This window comes from Peromyscus leucopus, chromosome 12, assembly GCF_004664715.2.
Source record: "Peromyscus leucopus breed LL Stock chromosome 12, UCI_PerLeu_2.1, whole genome shotgun sequence".
NCBI classification, from domain to species: Eukaryota; Metazoa; Chordata; class Mammalia; order Rodentia; family Cricetidae; genus Peromyscus; species Peromyscus leucopus.
In genome coordinates, this window is record NC_051073.1 from 44,858,081 (window position 1) to 44,877,899 (window position 19,819).

General features: G+C 39.4%; 1 protein-coding gene across 3 annotated transcripts in view; it reads right to left on the reverse strand.

Moving 5' to 3' along the window:
- Window positions 1–19,819, reverse strand: part of Cblb (Cbl proto-oncogene B) — a 186,757-nt gene that overhangs the window by 158,628 nt on the left and 8,310 nt on the right. For all 3 annotated transcript variants that reach the window (XM_028867481.2, XM_037209715.1, XM_037209714.1), the window contains exon 3: window positions 12,106–12,356. In XM_028867481.2, the coding sequence (XP_028723314.1) occupies window positions 12,106–12,356 (251 nt within the window). The remainder of the gene's footprint in view (window positions 1–12,105; window positions 12,357–19,819) is intronic.

The following is a 19,819-nucleotide window of genomic DNA, read 5'->3' on the forward strand; positions in this document are numbered from 1 at the left end:
ACTCGTTGCCAGATCTCAAGAAGGTGACATCGTTGACCGACAACTTCTAACCGGTCGATTTTAGACTTTTTACTAGTTTCTAATGTGAAATTTAACCCTTGTCCTCTTTCCAGGCAACAGAAGCTTTTAATCTGGAATAAATTAGGGTTTCCAAATAATAGTATGGAAATTGGGAGAAAGAGCAACTATCATACATATCTGCTTTGAATACTACTTTGAACTCTATTTTGAATACTGTATGGAAATACACAGAAGTGAGTTTTGCCTTCAAAACTTTATGAGCAGTATTTCTTCCCTTGGAATTTCTTCCACTCTCAGGAGTTCTTTCTCATTTTCCTTTAATGAGTCAATGTTCTCTTTGATCCAAAAAAATTAATAACATTAAATTAAACTTTTATGAACATTGAAAATGCCACCAGTTATCACCACTTAAAATGACAGCAATATTTGCTGACATAGGGCTGATTGCCACATCACAGTCCTTGGCAAGGGCTAGACGGTCAGAGGAAGAAGAGAAATTCTGCTCAGAGCGATCAGAAAACACTTAGTCAATGGATGTGAGCACGAGAGGGATGGGAGATTTAGCTGGAAAGAGGGACTTCAGAGAGGAGGAAAGAAAGGAAGAGGGCAAAAAAACCAAGAAGGCATACAAAAGTAAACTATATGGATATTATGGAGGGGGAAGGAGAGGAGGTCTGAATCCATCTTCCACAACACAATTTTCCCAATGACCTCGCAGAAAAGCTGGCTCTGGCAAGCATTAAATGACATGCCTGGAAGGCCCTCGTTCCTCCAGCGACAAGCACAGGGGCTTGGTAAACTACAAAGAGCTCTGCACGCATGCAGGATGCTCCTCTTATTGGAGCCACTTCAAGTCAAAGGTCCCTGGCAGTTTCAACCTTTGGATGAGATGATTTGACTAACAGGGAACTCTAACGGCGGGCCAGATGTCAGACAGAGCCGACGCAATTTTTCTAAGCCTACATGCTTAGATCCCAGGTAACAGAATTCAGGACATGCCACATACAGTTTCAATCGGAAGGAATACAAAGAAAACCCAAGGGACTAAGTACCACAGGCAAATCTTACTATTTCCTTTAACTGAAATAAAACCTTGCTTATACAGACTAGGTAAAAAATGCAAATAAAAAGGTTTAGAGGTGCCAGACAACATTTCAGTCAAATTCAGGTATTTACAAAACATGTGCTGAAGAAACAGTTTCTAATAAGCAGTATTGTTGGGTGTGACTAATGGCTAGAAACAGTCTTGTTGAAAAGAACACACTGCCCTGGCTGACCAGCTGATAGGCATTATTAACAGTAATTAAATGAAGATGAGAAAAGTGCAATTTTCATGGTCCTTAAATGTGCGAATAGCTCCACTAAGTCCTTCCGAAATACAGGCTGAAAAAGGCATCCGACACTAATACTTCTCACGCCAGCGGCTGCAGACGCAGGCAAACGAAGTGGCAGGGAGCCATCACATGTGAACACACATGCACAGCTCCTGTCGAGCTGTGAAACCTTCAACCAACATTGACCCTCCAGACAGAAAAGGGGTCTATCTAGGCAGCTGGATACAGATCTTTGCTGTACAGGCACTGATAACTAAGATAAATACCATTATTAATATACCCAACACACCTAACATTGACCTTCCTTACCTAGCTAATCACTTATTTGAGTTGAACTATAGGTTGATATGCAGAGCTTCAAAGAAAATAAAACCGCCTTGTCTTCTAAAGACTAGGTAACAAGTGTGAGATGAACCACACTCTTCCTACATCCGTTTCCTTAATTTGTCCTCACTTTTCTTCCACCTAGAGAGCCAATAAAAACTGAGAAAGTTTACAATAAAAAGCTACAAGTGACAGATTGTAGTTCAGTAGTAAAGCACCTGCCTGAGACCTGTAGGGCCTTGGGATGGATCTTACCACTGAAAACAAGTTTCTATTGCTCATGTGGACATCACAACATTTGGCGGAGACGAGATTTTCAAAAGGCATGTGAAATGTCACCTATACAGAATTCATTACAAGTGAGAGTGGCAAACTCCAAGATTTTGATGTTACTAATAATTTCAAATAGTGCCACAATATAAATATTAGTTTTCATATTGAATACTAATAAAATATTTGTTTTACATAGCATTCAAAACCTGAAACTTCGCACAATTACATTCCCTGAGAAACCACTGAAAATGTATTCTGAGGGGTTCTCTGAGAATCCCTTACCAAATTGCTTATGGCCTTAACCCTGAGTCCTGCTGGGGACACCCAAAAGCCTCGGATGTGATGACAACATCTCCCCTGGGAGCAGAGGGAAAGTTTACTGCAGGTACAATATGTCTCCTTCCAGAGCAAACCTCATCAATATCAAAGGCTCCCTTTTAGTACTGAAGATCTCCAGGCTCCAGCTCAGGGTGCACACCAGTGTCACAGGGTCTTCACACTGTCCTGTAGGAGTTGGGGCCGAGGCTCAGAACAACTGACACACTGCTAGTTCTGAAACTAACAGTCAGTCCTAATTTCCCCATCGAAGATTCCCCTACCTTCTGCTCATCCGTGAAAGTGAAACAAGGACACTGAAACTCTGCAGTCTTTGGTAAGACACTTTTAAATAATGAAGCCTTGAGCCGGGCGGCAGTGGCACACGCCTGTAATCCCAGCAATGGGAGGCAGAGCCAGGTGGATCTCTGTGAGTTCAAGGCCAACCTGGTCTACAGAGCGAGATCTAGGACAGGCACCAAAACTACACGGAGAAACCCTGTCTCAAAACAAACAAACAAAAAGAATGAAGCCTTAAAGCTTCCCCAGGAGATAACCTCTAGTGTGTGTCCACATCTGCTTATCAGTTGTGACAGATGCTCTCAGATAACACCACACCTTCTCAATCCCTGTTCTCCTCTGTCTTCCTCTACCGTGGAGGTTGAAATTTAAATTTTTGGTATGCCAAAACCATAGTACCTCAGGAGTTAAAGCACACGCTTATCATATATGTGCTGCTCCCATTAAGTCCTCCTCCTTCCACTTCTGTAGCCTGGGGAAATGCAGTTATATCAAGAATTCTTCAACCAGAACAGAAAGGCAAAGCTCAACCTTCAAGGCAGGGAATGACAGAGCCAGACAGCACAGATTTCTAGTTACATAAACAACTGTCATTGGGATATCATACGAGTCACCAAACATTTTCCTAACCAAGGTGACACATACACTCAGTCTCTGTTGATAAAATACTTCTAATAGCTTCATGTCCAAAACCTAGCTCAGTACTTTACACCAGCAGCTAGCCAACTACAACCCACGGGCAAAACTCAGCCTGGCACATTTTGAGTAAATATGGTTTTAGCAGACCATAGTCATGCCAATTGATTTATACACATTTCCTTCCTAGAACAAAGGCAAAGCTGACTGGTTCCCAAGGTCTAACATCTTTACTATATGGCTCAACAGTTTGTGCAGCCCTGACTCTAGCCACTTTTAGAAATAGTCGTTTACTCCCATTTAACATCTCTAAACCAATTCCCTATAACTAGACTTGATATTGTACATGGTGTAACGCTTTGTGTTTTAATATTAAAGACAGGAAATGGATGTCTGCCATCCACATGAAAAATGCATCCTATTTCTTTTTATTTGCAAAGTGAATAACTTTGCATACAGATTTAATGATATAAGTCATGGTTGCTTATACTGATTAGCTCTCTAGCATTTATCAGGAGACGAAAAAACAAATAGACATTCTTAATCAAGAATAATCACAGCTGTTAATAGTACAACTTTTAATTATATATGCTGATATTTCTAAAAGTTTTTAAAATAGAGATGGCATTTAAACATTAAGACAACAATGTATCTGCCAACATATGAAACTTTATTACTGAGCAGCACTGATTTCAACATATTTTTCAACATATGCATGTTAATCAATCAATCAATTCAGCATTCATTCTAACATAAGCCTGATTCTAAAAACTACAAAACTAATTTGGGCTTACAAGCCTTTCCAAAAAGAATTAAATAATTGTGCTTCTCCTATCCTATCAAGCAAAGTTTTTCAAGCTTTGATGACCTGCTAATGAGTTCCAACTTTCTTCCCCTGTGAAGTACAAATTTACACTTCCATACCTAGTCATTATTAAGAGCTGAACTGTATCTTCTAAAGAGATAAGTGGCATTCTAGGCTCACGATTACTTGTGACAATGACTTTGCTTGGAAATAGTGTCTTTGCAGATGTAGTGAACTTAAAATGGGTTATTGGGGCTGATCTCAAACACACATTGACAGGTGACCTTCTGAGAAAAAGGTTTGGATAGAGAATAAGTTAAGGGGTAGTGGAGGGTGAGGGGAAGAGAGAGAGGAAGAAAGAGGGAGGAGACACCATGTGATGGTGAAGGCTAGGACTGGAGTACTGCTTCCACACAGCCAGGAAGACCAGAGCTACCAGAGTCTGCAAGAGGCATGGCAGCATGCCCTCCCTGAGGAGGTGCCCAGGGCAAGGCCCTGCAGATGCTTTGCTTTCGATTTCAAAATCCAGAATTGGGAGAGAAACAAATTCTCTTGCTTGAGCCATCGGGGTGGTTGCACTTTGTTATGGCAATTGGAAGAAATGAATGCCACTGCCCATTTGTGGCTGCCTGCGTAAGTGATGGAGTACAACCGGGATCAGGTGTTTTGGACAACACAGTTCAATAACACATCTGAGCATCGTTCAGTTTAACCTGGTCCTCCACTGTTCTACCCAACGGGATGAACTTCTGCTTGTATTATTTTAGTCTTTAATGAGGAGTCCTTTTGGTAATGACCTCCTATGTGTATCTTGCTGAGATGAGCACAGCCATAAACCAGGAATGCATGTGTGTTCACACAAACAAGAACTCAGGCCCAGATAATGTTAGCAGAACTGAAAATATTGAAAACTGAATCAGAAAACTGAAGGACTTTTACTGTACGGCAGACAGCCCTGAGCTGTACTCTAGCTACACCTCCCCAATTAGTGCTGAATGCTAATCCCTTTGGGTTCCTGGAAACTCTACTTCATTGTTCAATCACTGAAAAGCAAGAGTCCTCTCAGAGTGGATAGCCAAGCACTCAGGGGCTATAGTACTATCACTGTGGGCTTGTCTGCTTTATAAACAGACTTAAATTAGCTGTGTAAGAAACTGCCAAAGGAGCTTTCTCTAACTAAATAACAAATCTGCCACTTGAAAGACATCATTCATCAACCTTCTTTGTGGGAGTGTTGTTATTATGAAACTAAAAACAAGCATTCTTTCTTAAGTGCTTCTGGATTTTAATTATCAAATCTGAATGTCACCAGATATTTACCGGCAGGAAAACATCAATTTTAATAAGCTGCCTTAAGACTGAAAAACATAAAAAGTATTCAACCATAAAGCCAAGTTCACTGGAGTCTTATGCATTTGTTAATTGTCTTCTTGCATAATGGTTATCTCTGGAATTTATAACATTTAATAAACTGGAATCTGCAGGGTCAATGCCCCAATATAAAAATCCAGATAATGTGTGTGTATAAAATATAATCTGACTTGAAAGATACTAAAATAAGTTTCAAAAAAAAAAGACTCTAAGGAATCAGAAGTTAAAGGCTGGATGATATGTTTGGTGTGGAAATCAAATAAGCCAAACAAGCAACAGATACATGGATTACATGCAAATATTTTATTAAAATGTTGGTAAGTGGAATTTTTTTCTAAATAACACCTGAATCATTTTCTGTCCCCTTATATTTTGAAAAGAGGACACTAATGAAGAACTTGCAGCAAAATGGACAGTTTCACTTTTCATTTGAACACAAACCAAGTGTCAACTAAAAATGTACTTTGTGTCTAGTAAACAAAGTAACAGGAGTGCAGTTAGCCACACACATTGGGCCACAGAGTCTTTTAACAGTCAAGGTCTGCAGGCTCTCCTGCCCACCCTAACAGTCTCTCTTTGTTGAACTCCAAAAACAGTTGTCCAAATAACTTTCCTGTGACCTCTATGTTAATGATGTGCTCCCTTCATTTTCAAGGCTTAGAGAAGGCTACTCACAACTTCTCAGATACATGAAATATTCTTCTTGGGAACAAATGAGACGTTTACTTCACTCATTTACAGTTAACTAACCCTAGAAATAGGTTTAAGTTTCTTAAAAAAATAAATAAATAAAACTCCATTTCCTAACAGGCAGACATAATTCTGCATAGAATATTAATGTTTTAATTATCAAGTTTTGAATTTTAAAAGACAAAATGCCTAAAAGACAGACAAGTATACAAAATTTAAATAGTAAATGCATTAAAATATTGGTGTTCAAAAGGAAATTTGTAGTCTACTTTGTTTTACTCAGAAACTGCATCTCTTTGCTTACAATTTGTATCTCTTTTCCTCACGAACTCAAGAAGGCTCTAATTTTGACTATTAGGAAGTAGAGATAGAGTTTATTTAAATAAATATAACCAGTTCCTTTCATGCAGTTAAATAACAGATATATAAGAGAACAGAAGGCATTTGATAGCAGGACAATGTATCCTCCTGCCTCCGCCAGTGCAGCTATTAGAACTATCATCGGTATGGGTCACTATGCCAGACCAAATTTAAACATAATACATGTCACATTACTTTTGTTTAAAAGAATGATGACACAAAATAGTATGATTGAAGGAAGTCGATTTGTTTGTGGCATTGTGTCTCGTTAGATACTCTTTATCACTGGTATTATGGGGAGGATTGAAGGGCTGTTTTGTTTTCTCTGCTTTTATTTATTTATTTTTTCAATTCATCTTTTAACTATGTCTCTTCAAAAGAGCAGTTCCAAAATGTTCTGGAGAGCTATCTCAGATATCACAGCCTGGGTACAGAGCAGTGAAAACAAGCCCATGAGGGGAAGGGTAGTTCATTAACATGGCAGATAGCAGCTTTTCCTTTGCTCAGCTTAGTCAGTGGACAATAAAAATCTGCCTGATGTTTCTGCAGTTTCAAATAAAGGCTAGCCTCTGAAAGGATTAAATTCTCTATGCTGAAACACACTCCCACTAAACCTTAATAAGCATGCACATTATTATGTGAAACATGATAGATAATATTGCTCCCTTCTATACAAGCACTTGTTCCATTCTCTGTCTTCTACAACAGTGGTGTACAAAGAATGAATGAGGGACTTTGAAGTGATACTAATAAGACAACATCTATGTTGTCTCTGTTTGCCTTTTAAAGCTTTTATTTTCTTCACAGACAGACTTTCAAATGCAGCGCTGTTTTTCCTCATCTCGGTTAACTTTGGGTTCTGTTTCGGTACCAAAGCATGTGCGAGGGAAGGGCCTATATGGACCTGGCTCACTGAAGCAGTCCTAAAAACATGTTCATAGGTCATCCTAGGTTGCCGTCCAATACCAGGCTTTGGACAGAAGCTGATTAATGTTTACTTTACTGATGGAAGATAAAAATTTACTATGGAAACAGACAACGGGAGAAAGGGCCAGGAAAATCACAGAAGAAAAGTTTGCTCAGAAGGAATTATCCTCAGGTCTATGTGACGTCTGCCTCCAAAACACCAACCTGAGACAATGTCTTCTTTCCCCATCCTCTAAGCAGACTTCTCCCCATGCCCCTGCTGCCCACCATGTACACTCACACGCATTCTGTGTGTCACACATCACTATGTCCTTCTTCCCAGAAACACCTGCTCAGAATGAGCTCCGCACCCGGCTGAAGGTTCATCAACTTAAGCCAGGGTGAGCTTCAACTGCTTCTCTAAAACATGAGTAAACAACACATGGGCAAAGTAACACAAAGGAGTGTGACTGCACTACTCAAGGCTCGTGCCCTCCCCCGCCCTCCCCCGCCCTCCCAGCCTGTACATGCCTCTCCTCTGTCAGAAACCATCCCTCTGCCAATTCTTAAGGCAACAGCTTTCACTGTGCCTTAAATGTCTATTTCGGTACCCAATACATTTACCTAGCTATAATTTCTACCTCTCTCCTTCTCTAGTAGTAACTAAGAAATACAATGAAAGCTGTTTGCTTATTTTACATTTATTTTACACTGAACAGTCTTGTCACATTAGGATGAAATTGCTTTAACATTCCAGGCCACTTGCTCTTTAGCAGTCAACTAGGAGAGCTCCAATTTCAGAACTGATACACAACATTTTCTGTTTTTTATTTACATTTAATTTTAAAACAAAGCCAGAAGGAAGTACATTACTGACACATCAGATACACTGACATTAAACATTTTGACACACACCCTCTCATCCAACACAATTTTACCCAGTAAAGTAGAGAATCACTTGAAGCAGTGCTGGTTTAAGCTGTTGAACTCCAAAAGGTTGTTTCCACTTCTGTTCTTCATTAATATTATTAATAATATTACAGTTTTCAGTGAGCCATTGCAGAATCAAAGAAAAGACAGTACAGAGAATTTATACAAGTCCCAATAACCAGTATGTCTGATACTATCAGTGGTCACTCTATATAGCACAGTCAGGAGCCAAACTTCAACAACAACATTCTCAGAAGTTTCCGTAAGGTTCTACAAAGGAAATGCCGCAGAGCTTCATGTGCAATAATATACCTCAAATAAGCTTGCATTTGGACTCCAAGGATGCTCAGCAGTGAATGTGCACAATTATATGACTGCCAGAGAAACACAAATCAGCAGTCTGTGTCCTTGGTACCTATGCCAATGGTACATTATAAATTATCATTGGACAAGTATCTAGCACAGAATTTGTACTTTATTAAAAAATTGGCTATAGACCATAAAAAAGAGGTCACAGATGATAGTAAAATCCAACAAGGAATATGCTATCCTAGCATACAAACTACTATATTTGACCTTCAAGACAGAATAATTAAATTGACTTGGATACTCAAACCATTGGTACAAATGCAGTTTACACAGTTGCCTATCATGCCCACAGAGTCTTACTTGACCTATCATGGTCTATGGAACTCTATACATGATCAAAAACACGTTATATGTGTCCTGTGATTTTTTTTTTTTACAATCAAAGGTGTAAATATAAAACAGACGATGTAGTGGTAATTATAAAACCTCTGTTGAAAGAATAAAAACTTCAAGTTTCTTTTGAGGACATAAAAAGTGGGATACAAGTTCTCCACCTCAATCTTACATCCAGCTAAAACACTACTTCTCTACTCAAAGTTCTGGACCTGAGAGTCACACACTTTGTTGGTATTCTGATATTAAAAAGTGACTTAATTGGAATGCCAAGAACTTTGAGGTTAAATCTGAACATGAACTACAGTGACATTTGTAAAAACCAATTTGGTTTTTTTTGTTTGTTTGTTTTTTAGATCAGTGATACAAATACTATGTGAAAATTAAGGTTTTTACATCAACATCGGGATGTCAAGATTTGGGGCCATCTTTGAAAGCCTGTAAGAATAACGATCTCTATGGGCTCTCTCTACCTTATTGCTGGAACCTTGTGGCAATTCAAATTCTCATTGATAGAGCTGGAGTTTTGAGCTTTAAAACTAAATGGCAACGAGAAAATTCCCTGCCCTCAAGATATATACACTGTCTTCCAAGAACATCAAGTGAGGAGCCCAGAGTTACATAATCAGTTACACTCTGCGGATAAAGCAGGGCTGTGAATGAGTTAGAAAACATTTGAAATAAACACTGATGTCATTTTACCTTTGGCAGAGGGCTTCGCTATGCCTGAGCTGGATCGTTTTTCAAGCTCCGTGTATGTGTTTGGCCAGCTCTCACAAACAATTCCAGAGCCTCCATACCAAGACAACTCCATTTTCCATTATACAACCCTACACCACCTCAAACCAAACATGGTTATGTTTCTGATATAAAAGAAACACTACATGTTTCTTAGAGGTTTTCTTATTTTAAGGAACTCAAATTCAGAGAGGTAAATGAATTCATCCAATGCTAAGACATTATATATCTTAATTCATACTAGTTATCAAAGGTGGAAATACTGTTACACTCAGTGAATATTCTAGGTAAATTTAAGATAGTTCAGGAAAGGGACAAACTATCAGTTCCCTTATCTAGCTGAAGAGAGAGATTGAAATTGGAAACCTAAAAGACCAGGCAATAAACATCAATTCCCTTACACAAAGAATCCTGTTAGAGAAACTCAGCATCCTGTTTGAAGTAAATATTTAGCTACTGGCAGGTCTGAAGGTCACTGAGAGACTCCTATCTCATAATCAGCTGCTTGAAAACCAGAATGACATACCCAGTAGCATCAGAAGGCAGAGGCAGGGGGATCAAGAGTTCAAGACAAGGCATGAGTGCACAGAAAGTTTGAGGCCAGGACTGGAGAGATAGCTCTGCAGTTAAGAGCACTGGTTGCTCTTCCAGAGGACCCAGGTTCAATTCCCAGCACCCACATGGCAGCTCACAACTGTATGTAACTCTAGTTCCAGGATACCCCACATCTTCACACAGACAAGGCAGTCAAAACACCAACGCACACAAAATAAAAATTCAAAAATAAAATTAAGAACAGAAAGTTTGAGGCCATCCTAGTCTACATGAAATCCTATCTTTGAGAGGGAGAGATGGGGGTGGGTTGCAGAGACAGAGAAAGACAGATAGAGATACCAAGAGAAAGACAGAGAGCACAGACAGAACACACATGGACTACATGGAATGAACTGTATCATATAAGCCTTTCCCTAGCCAGTGGATCTAAAATATAGTATCTTCAACACCCGATGCTGATGGAGATAAGCACCAAGAAATGTCACTCATTATCAGTGGGAATGAAAAACAATACAGTCACTATGAAAGTCTAGAAATTACAAAGTTAAACATGGGAAAAGGCATGTAATCTTACAACCATGCTCCAGTTTCCACAGATGAACTGGATGTCCTGAGCAGCTCCAATAAGAGCTGTCCCAAGTTTAGGCAACTCTAAGGAATCAGAAGGTACCCTTCAACATGAGAGTGGGTGTAAAAACAAACTGTGACATAAGCAGGCAATGGCATATTCCATGAAATAAAAAGTGAGTAATGGAGCTATAAAAAGACCAGCAGGAGGCCAGTCTGAAAAGTAAACTTATTGCACACTCACTAGCTAGAACATAGAACATTTTTGCCATTTTGGTCATAATTTTTAGCCTTTAACAACTGAGCCATTCCTCCAGCCCAACAGAGGGATTTTTTTTTATATTTTTACGACAAATATATATTTATAAACCATAGAACGATGCAAACAAACAGTAAACTCAAATACAAAGTGATCAGTACCGATTCGTTGACAGCACTGTGGACCACGCTAATGCAAAGATGGCGTTGTGGTGAAGCTTCATTCTCAAGGCTGAGCATGACCACATCCATCACAGAGTAGATACTGCTCTGGTGATCTACAGAAAACCTTGATGCCACAGCGATGGCAACAAAATAGACAAAAGCATACAGTAATGGCTACATTCATAGAAATGGAGCTTTCTGACGTCTTCTCGTACAATGAGGTAGAGGGCTCACCAGACCCTTGGCTGCTCACCTGGCAGTCCACCTGCCACCCTCTCCTGCCTCCTAGACCCATGGCCCTCGGCATGCAGGGGGCAGTAGAGGAAGAAGGTTAACCGAAGATAAGATGCTAGGAATATGGCTTCAGAGTCATCACCCATGCTAGAGCGGAAGTTTGCAGTGAAGCTCTCGTGATGGTTGTTACCCAACCTCTATACACAAGCCCAGTAATCACACTGGTTTACCAAGCTGGACTTAGGTGGAATTGTTCCCTTGTCCTTTCAGTGGCCTATCTGGGGAGAAGAGGTGCTTGTTCATACGTTTTGAGGAAAATTCACACAAAAGATATAAACTGGAGAAGATTACTTGCCTGGGAGGAAGGAGGATGAACTACTGTGAGCAGTCTTCCTGTGAAATTCAAACTACTCTAATCAGTAGTCTATAGAAAAGCAAGAACATTGGCTCAGGTTCAGCTTTCCACCTAAACTTATGCCAAACTTAAATAATGTGAAAAGTAGATACACAAGGAAATGACATATTCCCCCAAACATAGTCATGGCACTTCTGTTCACTCTGAGGTAAAAAGCAACATAAGAATATGAAATAGTGAACAGTAGACATCCGACGTGTACTCACCTGTCCTGTGACTGTTCTTCATACATCCTCTCTTTGCCTTCTTTAAAGAGCCGTATCGCTCGTTTTGACTTCTTCATTAGACTATCAATGTAGATTTTAAAATATTCATTCTCACTCAATTGAGCAAGCTTCTGGTTGTCATCATATTTACTCAATATAAGTCGCAAGTGCTGATACGTATCAGGTAAAATGTCAAGTATATATGGTGGGCTATTTTTCAACTGCAGTTTGGGATTTTGGCACAATCTTACCTAAAAACAAACAAAGAAAGAAAATATTTGATGAGAACTATAAGATTTTCTCTCATAGAAAAAATGATAAATGAATAGAACTATGTCCCCTTTTTCTTCCACAATGTAATCTGTACTTGGAATTACTGACTCAGTTTACAAAGCAGCAACAAATACTTTGCTCTTACAATAACTGAATCCTATCCTTTAATCCACGCAGGCTTTCCTTTATTACATCGTTTTCAACCCTAACATCATGATTATCTGTTCTATAATGTCCTAATGTATAGAGTTTAATAGAATTCCAGTATCTTGCTCACTAATCACCTTATAATGCCGATACTCTTTTTAATGAAAGCAAGTGACCAGTGAATAGCTAATTTTAAGATGCTATTTTACTCTATTAAATTCATGGTGAAAGCTATTTCGCAGATTTTAATTAATATTTTGATCCAATGTTTCTGAACCCTGAGGAGAATTTTTTTTAGCAGATATGTAATTTTAACAACCGAGTTATTAAGCAGTTAAACAGGTGTCAGGTCTCAACAAGTCTTTCCCCCTCACAGTGACTAGCAGGCCTATAAACATGTGACGTATACCATTTGGTCATCCCACCAGGGGCCACCCGGTCACTGGAGCATTGAAGAGTAAGTGCCTCCTGCAGAACTGAAAATGCTGTCTACCAGAAAAAAAAGAAGTGCTAATTCAAATCTACACTGCAGTCACTCTTATATGTTAATAGGACTTAGCAGGTTAAAAAAAAAAAAAAAAAGACCAGTTCATTCTGTCCTAGGACTAGGGTATTGGGAACCCACCAATCAACTAATTGTGAAAAGATCTTTGGGAACTGCATAATGCTTTACTTAGGTATGAAGGCAGTACTCGTGAACTCTGAATTTCCACCTGCAGGAAGATCTATCATGTCAGCGTAGCACAAGGCCCTGAGTCTCTCAGACATGTGGCCTTCCTTTAGGTTGTGTGCATGTTTTGTTTTTAGAAAAGATTTCAGAGCAAGGTATTTTAAACACAATAAATTAACAACCTTGTCAGCTTCCTTCCCATCATACTGAACCTCACATTTGAGTGGCAGTGGTGTGGCCAAAGGACATTTCTAGAACCTGGCTAATAGGAAGCTGAGTTAGAGAGACATTTAGCATGGGTTTAGAAGCTTTGTATGCAAAGCCTACAGTCACTTCCATAAATAGTAAAATTATGGTTGGCAGGCTGAAATAAGCCAGACAGAGAAAAATCCTATGTGATCTCATTTATATACAAAATCTAAAAATGAAGACGTGAAGTAAGAAGAAACAAGTTGAAGGGCAGGGAGAAGAGAAAGTGGAGAAAGTGGGTCAAAGGGCACAGAGTGCAGCGAAGGAAGACGAACAGGTCTGGAGACCTAACATAAAGTTGGGGGACCGAGTCAGCAGCATCACCCTGCACACACACCCAAGGGGCTAAGGTAAAGGGCTGCATACACTCTCACGGCAAAACAAAGTGGACGTGTTTACTCACTACAGTACCTCTTTCTCTTCATAGCTGTATCAAAATCGTGTGCTGTAAACACTAAAGATACACAATCCTTAATAAATGGATATATATATATACATATATATATATATATATCTTCAGGAACACACAAGTATCATAAAATTGATCATGCTGCCATGGGGCCAGGGAGGTCCACATCCATATGCCATCCAAATGGCCTCATGGAAGCCAGGCTTGGAAGACCATGTGGGTAACAGAAGAGGCTGAGAGCAAGAGGCAGTGTGTGAAACAGGGTGCAAATATGTTCATCAACATGTGCAGTCTTGGGAGCTTTTCAAATTTTTAATTTGTTTTTTCTATAACTGTAAGGAAAATTCTCCTTCCTAATCAAGCTTATATAGTAATGTAGCCAAGCTTATATAGTAATGTAGCCAGGACTCTTCAAATAATAACGGTTTCAGGTTTCAAAAAACATACACCTGCTTCTGGACATGCACAAAAATGCTGTGATGAACAGAAAATGGGTAAACTGTACTAATTTCAGGAAGCGTGAACACAAGTAAAAATTGGTCAACAATTAGTGAAATAAACCACCCTCGCATTATCACATTTCCTTCTGTGAAGATACATCATACATATATATATATGGCTTTTGTTGTTGTTGTTGCTATTCCAGACAGGGATTCTTTTTTTTTTTTTTTTTGGTTTTTCCAGACAGGGTTTCTCTGTGTAGCTTTGCGCCTTTCCTGGAACTCGCTTTGGAGACCAGCCTGGCCTCGAACTCACAGAGATCTGCTTGCCTCTGCCTCCCGAGTGCTGGGATTAAAGGCGTGTGCCACCACCACCCAGCGAGACAGGGATTCTTTATGTAACAGCCCTGGCTGTCCTGGACCTCACTTTGTAGACCAGGCTGGCCTTGAACTCAGAGATCCACCTGCCTCTGCCTCCCAAGTGCTGGGATTAAAGGCACAAACCACCACACCAGGCTCAATCATGGGTTTTTTTGGTGGTGGTGGTGGTGGTGGTGGTGGTGGTGGTGGTGGTGGTGGTGGTGTTTTTTTTTGTTGTTGTTGTTTTGTTTTGTTTTGTTTTTTTAAGAAAACTCTGGTTTACATTGTCAGGCATCGACCTAAACAAAACCAGTTCCCACGATGACCTATTGTATTATCCTATTTTCTCCCACAGTGTACAGTTCCTAAGTCAGAAGATTTAGGCACATAGTATACAACTAGTAAATAAAATGGTATAATTGACTGAAAAGAATCAGTGTATACATACACACACACACACACACACAGACACACACACACACACACAAACTTTTGTCTTTTAAATTGTGAATCTAGCCTTTAATGACAGAACCACTAACACACACACACACACACACACACACACACACACACACACACACACACACACACACTTTGTATAAATGGTTTGACTGTGTAATATGCTTAATTTCATACGTGAGTTCTATAGGTATACAATTAACAACCCAGAGGTAAGGGTTTGACTTAAGTATAAGAACATTACCTCAATCCTCCAGAGCTTTCTTGGCAAGGATCGGGTGGACTCTCTTATTAAATAATAGCAGTCTCTGTAGAGTGGAAGGGCTGACAGCTGGCACAGACAAAGAGCGGAAGCTCACTCTGCCGTGACCATGGACCATATGTCAGTGATTTACACACCTAGGACATAGCTTCTCAATTATTTGTCGACTTATTTTCTTATTACATTGTGTATTCATATGTGTCTGTGTGTGTCTGTGTAAATGTGCAAGGGCATGTGGGTGGAAATCAGAGAACAACTTGATAGAACCAGCTCTCTCCTTCCACTACATGGGTTCAGGGACAGAATTCAGGTCACCTGCTTGGCTGCCAGCATCTTCACCCACTGAGCCACATCTTACCAGCTCCAGTTTTTCAGTTCTTGACAGTTAGCATGAGCACACAAGAATTCCAAGCTCTTACGGTGGACCCATTTTAACAACATGTCCTTGTAAAACGTCACAGATTGATAAATTATTAACTTGTAAAGAGGGGACAGGGCAGCTTCAAATTCATTTGTTCCATTGGTTAATCTGTTAACTATTTAATAAAAACATCACGTATTTTTTTTTAGATATTCCAATTAATTGTTTTTAATAGATACTTTTCAATTTTGTGGATATCTAATTCACTATTCACCAAATGACATTTTTCTCACTTGCTTTTTTTTTTTTTATTGTAATTTCATGTGGAAAACACACTACTTGATTAAAGGACAAAACTCTCTGAATAACTTCCATATATCAGGTACTAAGCTATGTGCCAGGAAATTAGAGATGAGTAGAACATACTTCCTGCCTTAAGGAGTCTGGCAAACGAGACCCTGTTCTATATAATTAACTTAGGAGCAATGTGATTCTTGCTGGAAGGGATCTTAGAAAAGATCTCATCCAATCCATTCATTTCCAGATTTAAAAAGCTAAGAACTACCAAGATTAAGGGACAATTAAGAAACCATTGATCCAACACAAGAGCCTGCATCTTCTGATCCTCAGGACCCTGCATCTTTTGAACTTCAGGACCCTGAATCTCTGACTCCTACATCTTCTGGACTTTGGACCCCTGCCTCTTCTGGACCTTGGACCTCTCTGCCTCTTCTGAACTTTGGGCCCCTGCATCTTCAGGACCTCGAGCCCCTCATGTTCCTAACTATATTACAACTGAATTAGAATTAGGCATATAATTAATTATTCTCTTCCAAACTCATTTCCACTTTTATGTCCTCATGGAGTTTTCTAGTGGGAAAGGCTGGTGGTGTAAAAAGAATTACAGAATTCCGAATTGAGGTGAAGTATGGAACAAAGCTCTAGGGGAGAGAACGAGCAGCTAAGTCACATTCCCAAGAGCATCAAGAAAAGCATGCCTAAATTTGCAGAAAGGACTATTCCAGGTAAATGATTTGCAAAGGCTTAGGAGACACCTGGATGAAGAAGAGGTTCATGCAGCTGTGCTAAAGTGTGGGAGCACAGGAAGGCTGTCAAGTATACAGTACAGAAGACCTGAAGAGGGCTAGAATCAGTTGGTGTACCAGGACCCTGCAGGCAACACTGTTTTCAGAGTTTGCACAGGAAAAAGTAAACTGACGGAGCTGAGCTACTGTATGTGTATGGCTTTGAAAGCGCAGTTCATCAGCTGGATTACTGCTAAACTCTGTGATTTATGACCGCTCCTGCCCAAAATGAATACTCCTATCCCAGGACTATGACTTCTAAGCAGGTCAAATTCAATCCCATTCAATAAATATTTATTAAGTGCTTGCTATGTGCAAGGAACTACAAAGCCAGGGAAAGAAAAATAGCTTCTCTAAAAACAGTGCATTAAGGGGGAGAGGGGAATGAAGCTTGCCACAAGGTTAAAGCTCTTCTAGAAACACCTAGGCTGCACCTACAATGAGAGCTGGTAACTATACAACAGAGCTTTCACAGAGAAATAAACCCACGTCCTGCTATGCAATGAAGGACTAATTTAGGGCACTGACTAATAACAAAAAGCATTGGTCAACACAATCACTCTTCTTTTGAACCAGGAAAGAAAAAAAGAAAACCAATCAGGTTTAGAATTAGGCTGAAAATGTCATTATACTTATTGACCCAAGGGTTTTTGGACTTTTAAAGAGAAGTCTTTAAAAACCTTGAAAATCACTAAAAGCAACTTTCTCATTGTGACATGACAGTATTAAAACATGGAAATGCAACTTGCTGTGGGCTACTTCTCAGTACCAAGATGACTGACATAAGGATCAGCCACTCTAGAGTCATACAAAACGGACACTCGCATTTAACTCTACTTAAAGATGTTGAAGGGAACTCTCTGTTCATATAGTCTATGTTGATTCAAATACATAAAATTATTGTTTAGCATCTATATACTTTACATATTTCAATAAACACAGACATATGTAATCATACAATTAGACATTTTCAACTATATCAAAGCAAGGGCACACACATAAAACCAGAATTTATTATTGCTATAAAAAACTTTAAAGCTATTAATTATTCTTGGAAGGTTCTTACATTTAAAGATTTCTGGCTGTGTCTTAATGAAAATTTACAGCCAAAAGGTAATAAAGAGGTTGTAGATAAGCTAACATGCCTTGCAAATTAGGTTAAAACCAGCTCTAAATCTATGAAAGAAGTTTTACAAAACCAAATGGAAACATCAATGGTAAGCAACTGTGTCTATACTGTAAATAACTTTCATTCCAAAGCATACTTCAACGTGTGGAACATCCAGTGACACCGAAGCAAGTTATTTAATCTCCAAACCAAGTATGTATGTTGAGTTTACATGTGTGGGACTGGAGACTGGACCCAGAGTCGAATTCAAACTAAGCTAACATTCTATTACCATTGAGCTAAACCCCAACCCATGCATCTCTCTCTCTCTCTCTCTTTTTTAGATTGTATTTTAATTACATTTCTCCCTTCCCTTTCCTCCCTCTAAACCCTCCCATATACTCCTCCCCATTCGCCTTCAAATTCATAACCTCTTTCTTCATCAGTTGTTATTGCATGCATATGTGTTTGTTTATACATATATATTCCTAAATATAACCTTGAGTCCATATAATGCTACACTCACATTTGTTTTCAGGGCTGAATGTCTATCACTTGACAAGTCCCAATAGATACAGCCACAAAACAGTCCCACACCTAAGACTCAGGGAACGTTTCAGGAGAGAGGGCAGAAAGGCTGTAAGAGCCAGAGGATCAGGGACTTTGCTGTGAGATTGTGTTTCCTAGTAACATGGAAAGCTGTGTCCATAAAGTCTCACCAACATGACCCTCCAAACGTGAGCTGAACAGAGAGCACACCAATGTACATGCCAAAGTGTACAGGGGGAAGCCCTAAGGCCTCAACTCTACACAAAGAACTACAGATAGTAAAGCTGGAAGCAGGGAAGGTGGTCCTCTCCAGGGAAGAGCACACCAATTGGGGATCTCAGTTTGAAGACAGTAGTGTGAACGCCTTGCTTGCTCTTGCTCTGTGAACATCATCAGGGCTATCATACTCCAGCTACATGAGTGTCATGGAATAAAAAGCATCTGAATGGCTTTAGGTTCTTTCCATCTTAATTTAGCAACTTCCTAAACATATAAAAGTACAAAGGAATAAAGTACACATAAAAGCATCAATATTACAGAGTAAGTATAAAATAACACAACACTCTTCACAGCATATTAATTAAGTAAAAGGAAGTTAGCATATAGAATTGGCCATGAGCTTGAAACTGCTTATAGTGGGATTTAGAGAAGTGTAATTCCTTTCTGTTTTATAATGACAGTACCTTTAGGAGGTTAATATTAAAAGCTTAACAAACAATCATTACAGTTAAAATATTCGTGTGTCTTCATCTCACATGGAGAACCTATCTGTTTTCTTCTCTAGTCTATCTTTCTCACTTTGTACAGAGAGGTCCAGCAAGTGTTTGATAGAAAGAATTTAAGAAATATATTCATGTAATTATTGACTAAATCTCCCCAAACTGAATATCCGGAGCAGAGTTTGGTGGTACCAAATATAAATAGTAAACACCTTTCTGATTGACCTCCTGTGAGAGAAAGGTCACTCGACAGCAGTGTGCCTCACTATCCTGTTGTAAGGGACACACATTGGGAACAATCAAGCTGGGCCCTGGCTCTGTTTCCTTCTGGAAGACTCACTGGTTTTCCTAATTTTTGAAACAAAAAAAAAAAAAAAAAAATTGAAGCGCTCAGCACCATGCCCAGTGCGAATCCATCTCTCATTTCTTTCTAGTTCTTCTTCTCCCAGTACTTTACATTCCATCACAACAAGGCAAAGTCCCTGTAGAGTTCATAAACGTACAAGAAGATAAAGGCTCTGGCCACTCTGCTCAAAACTGTGATCTAATCTCTTTCTCTTTCTTTCTTCCTTCCTTCCTTTTTTTTTTTTTTTTTAAGAGTACTTTCAGCTGGTGAAAACTTT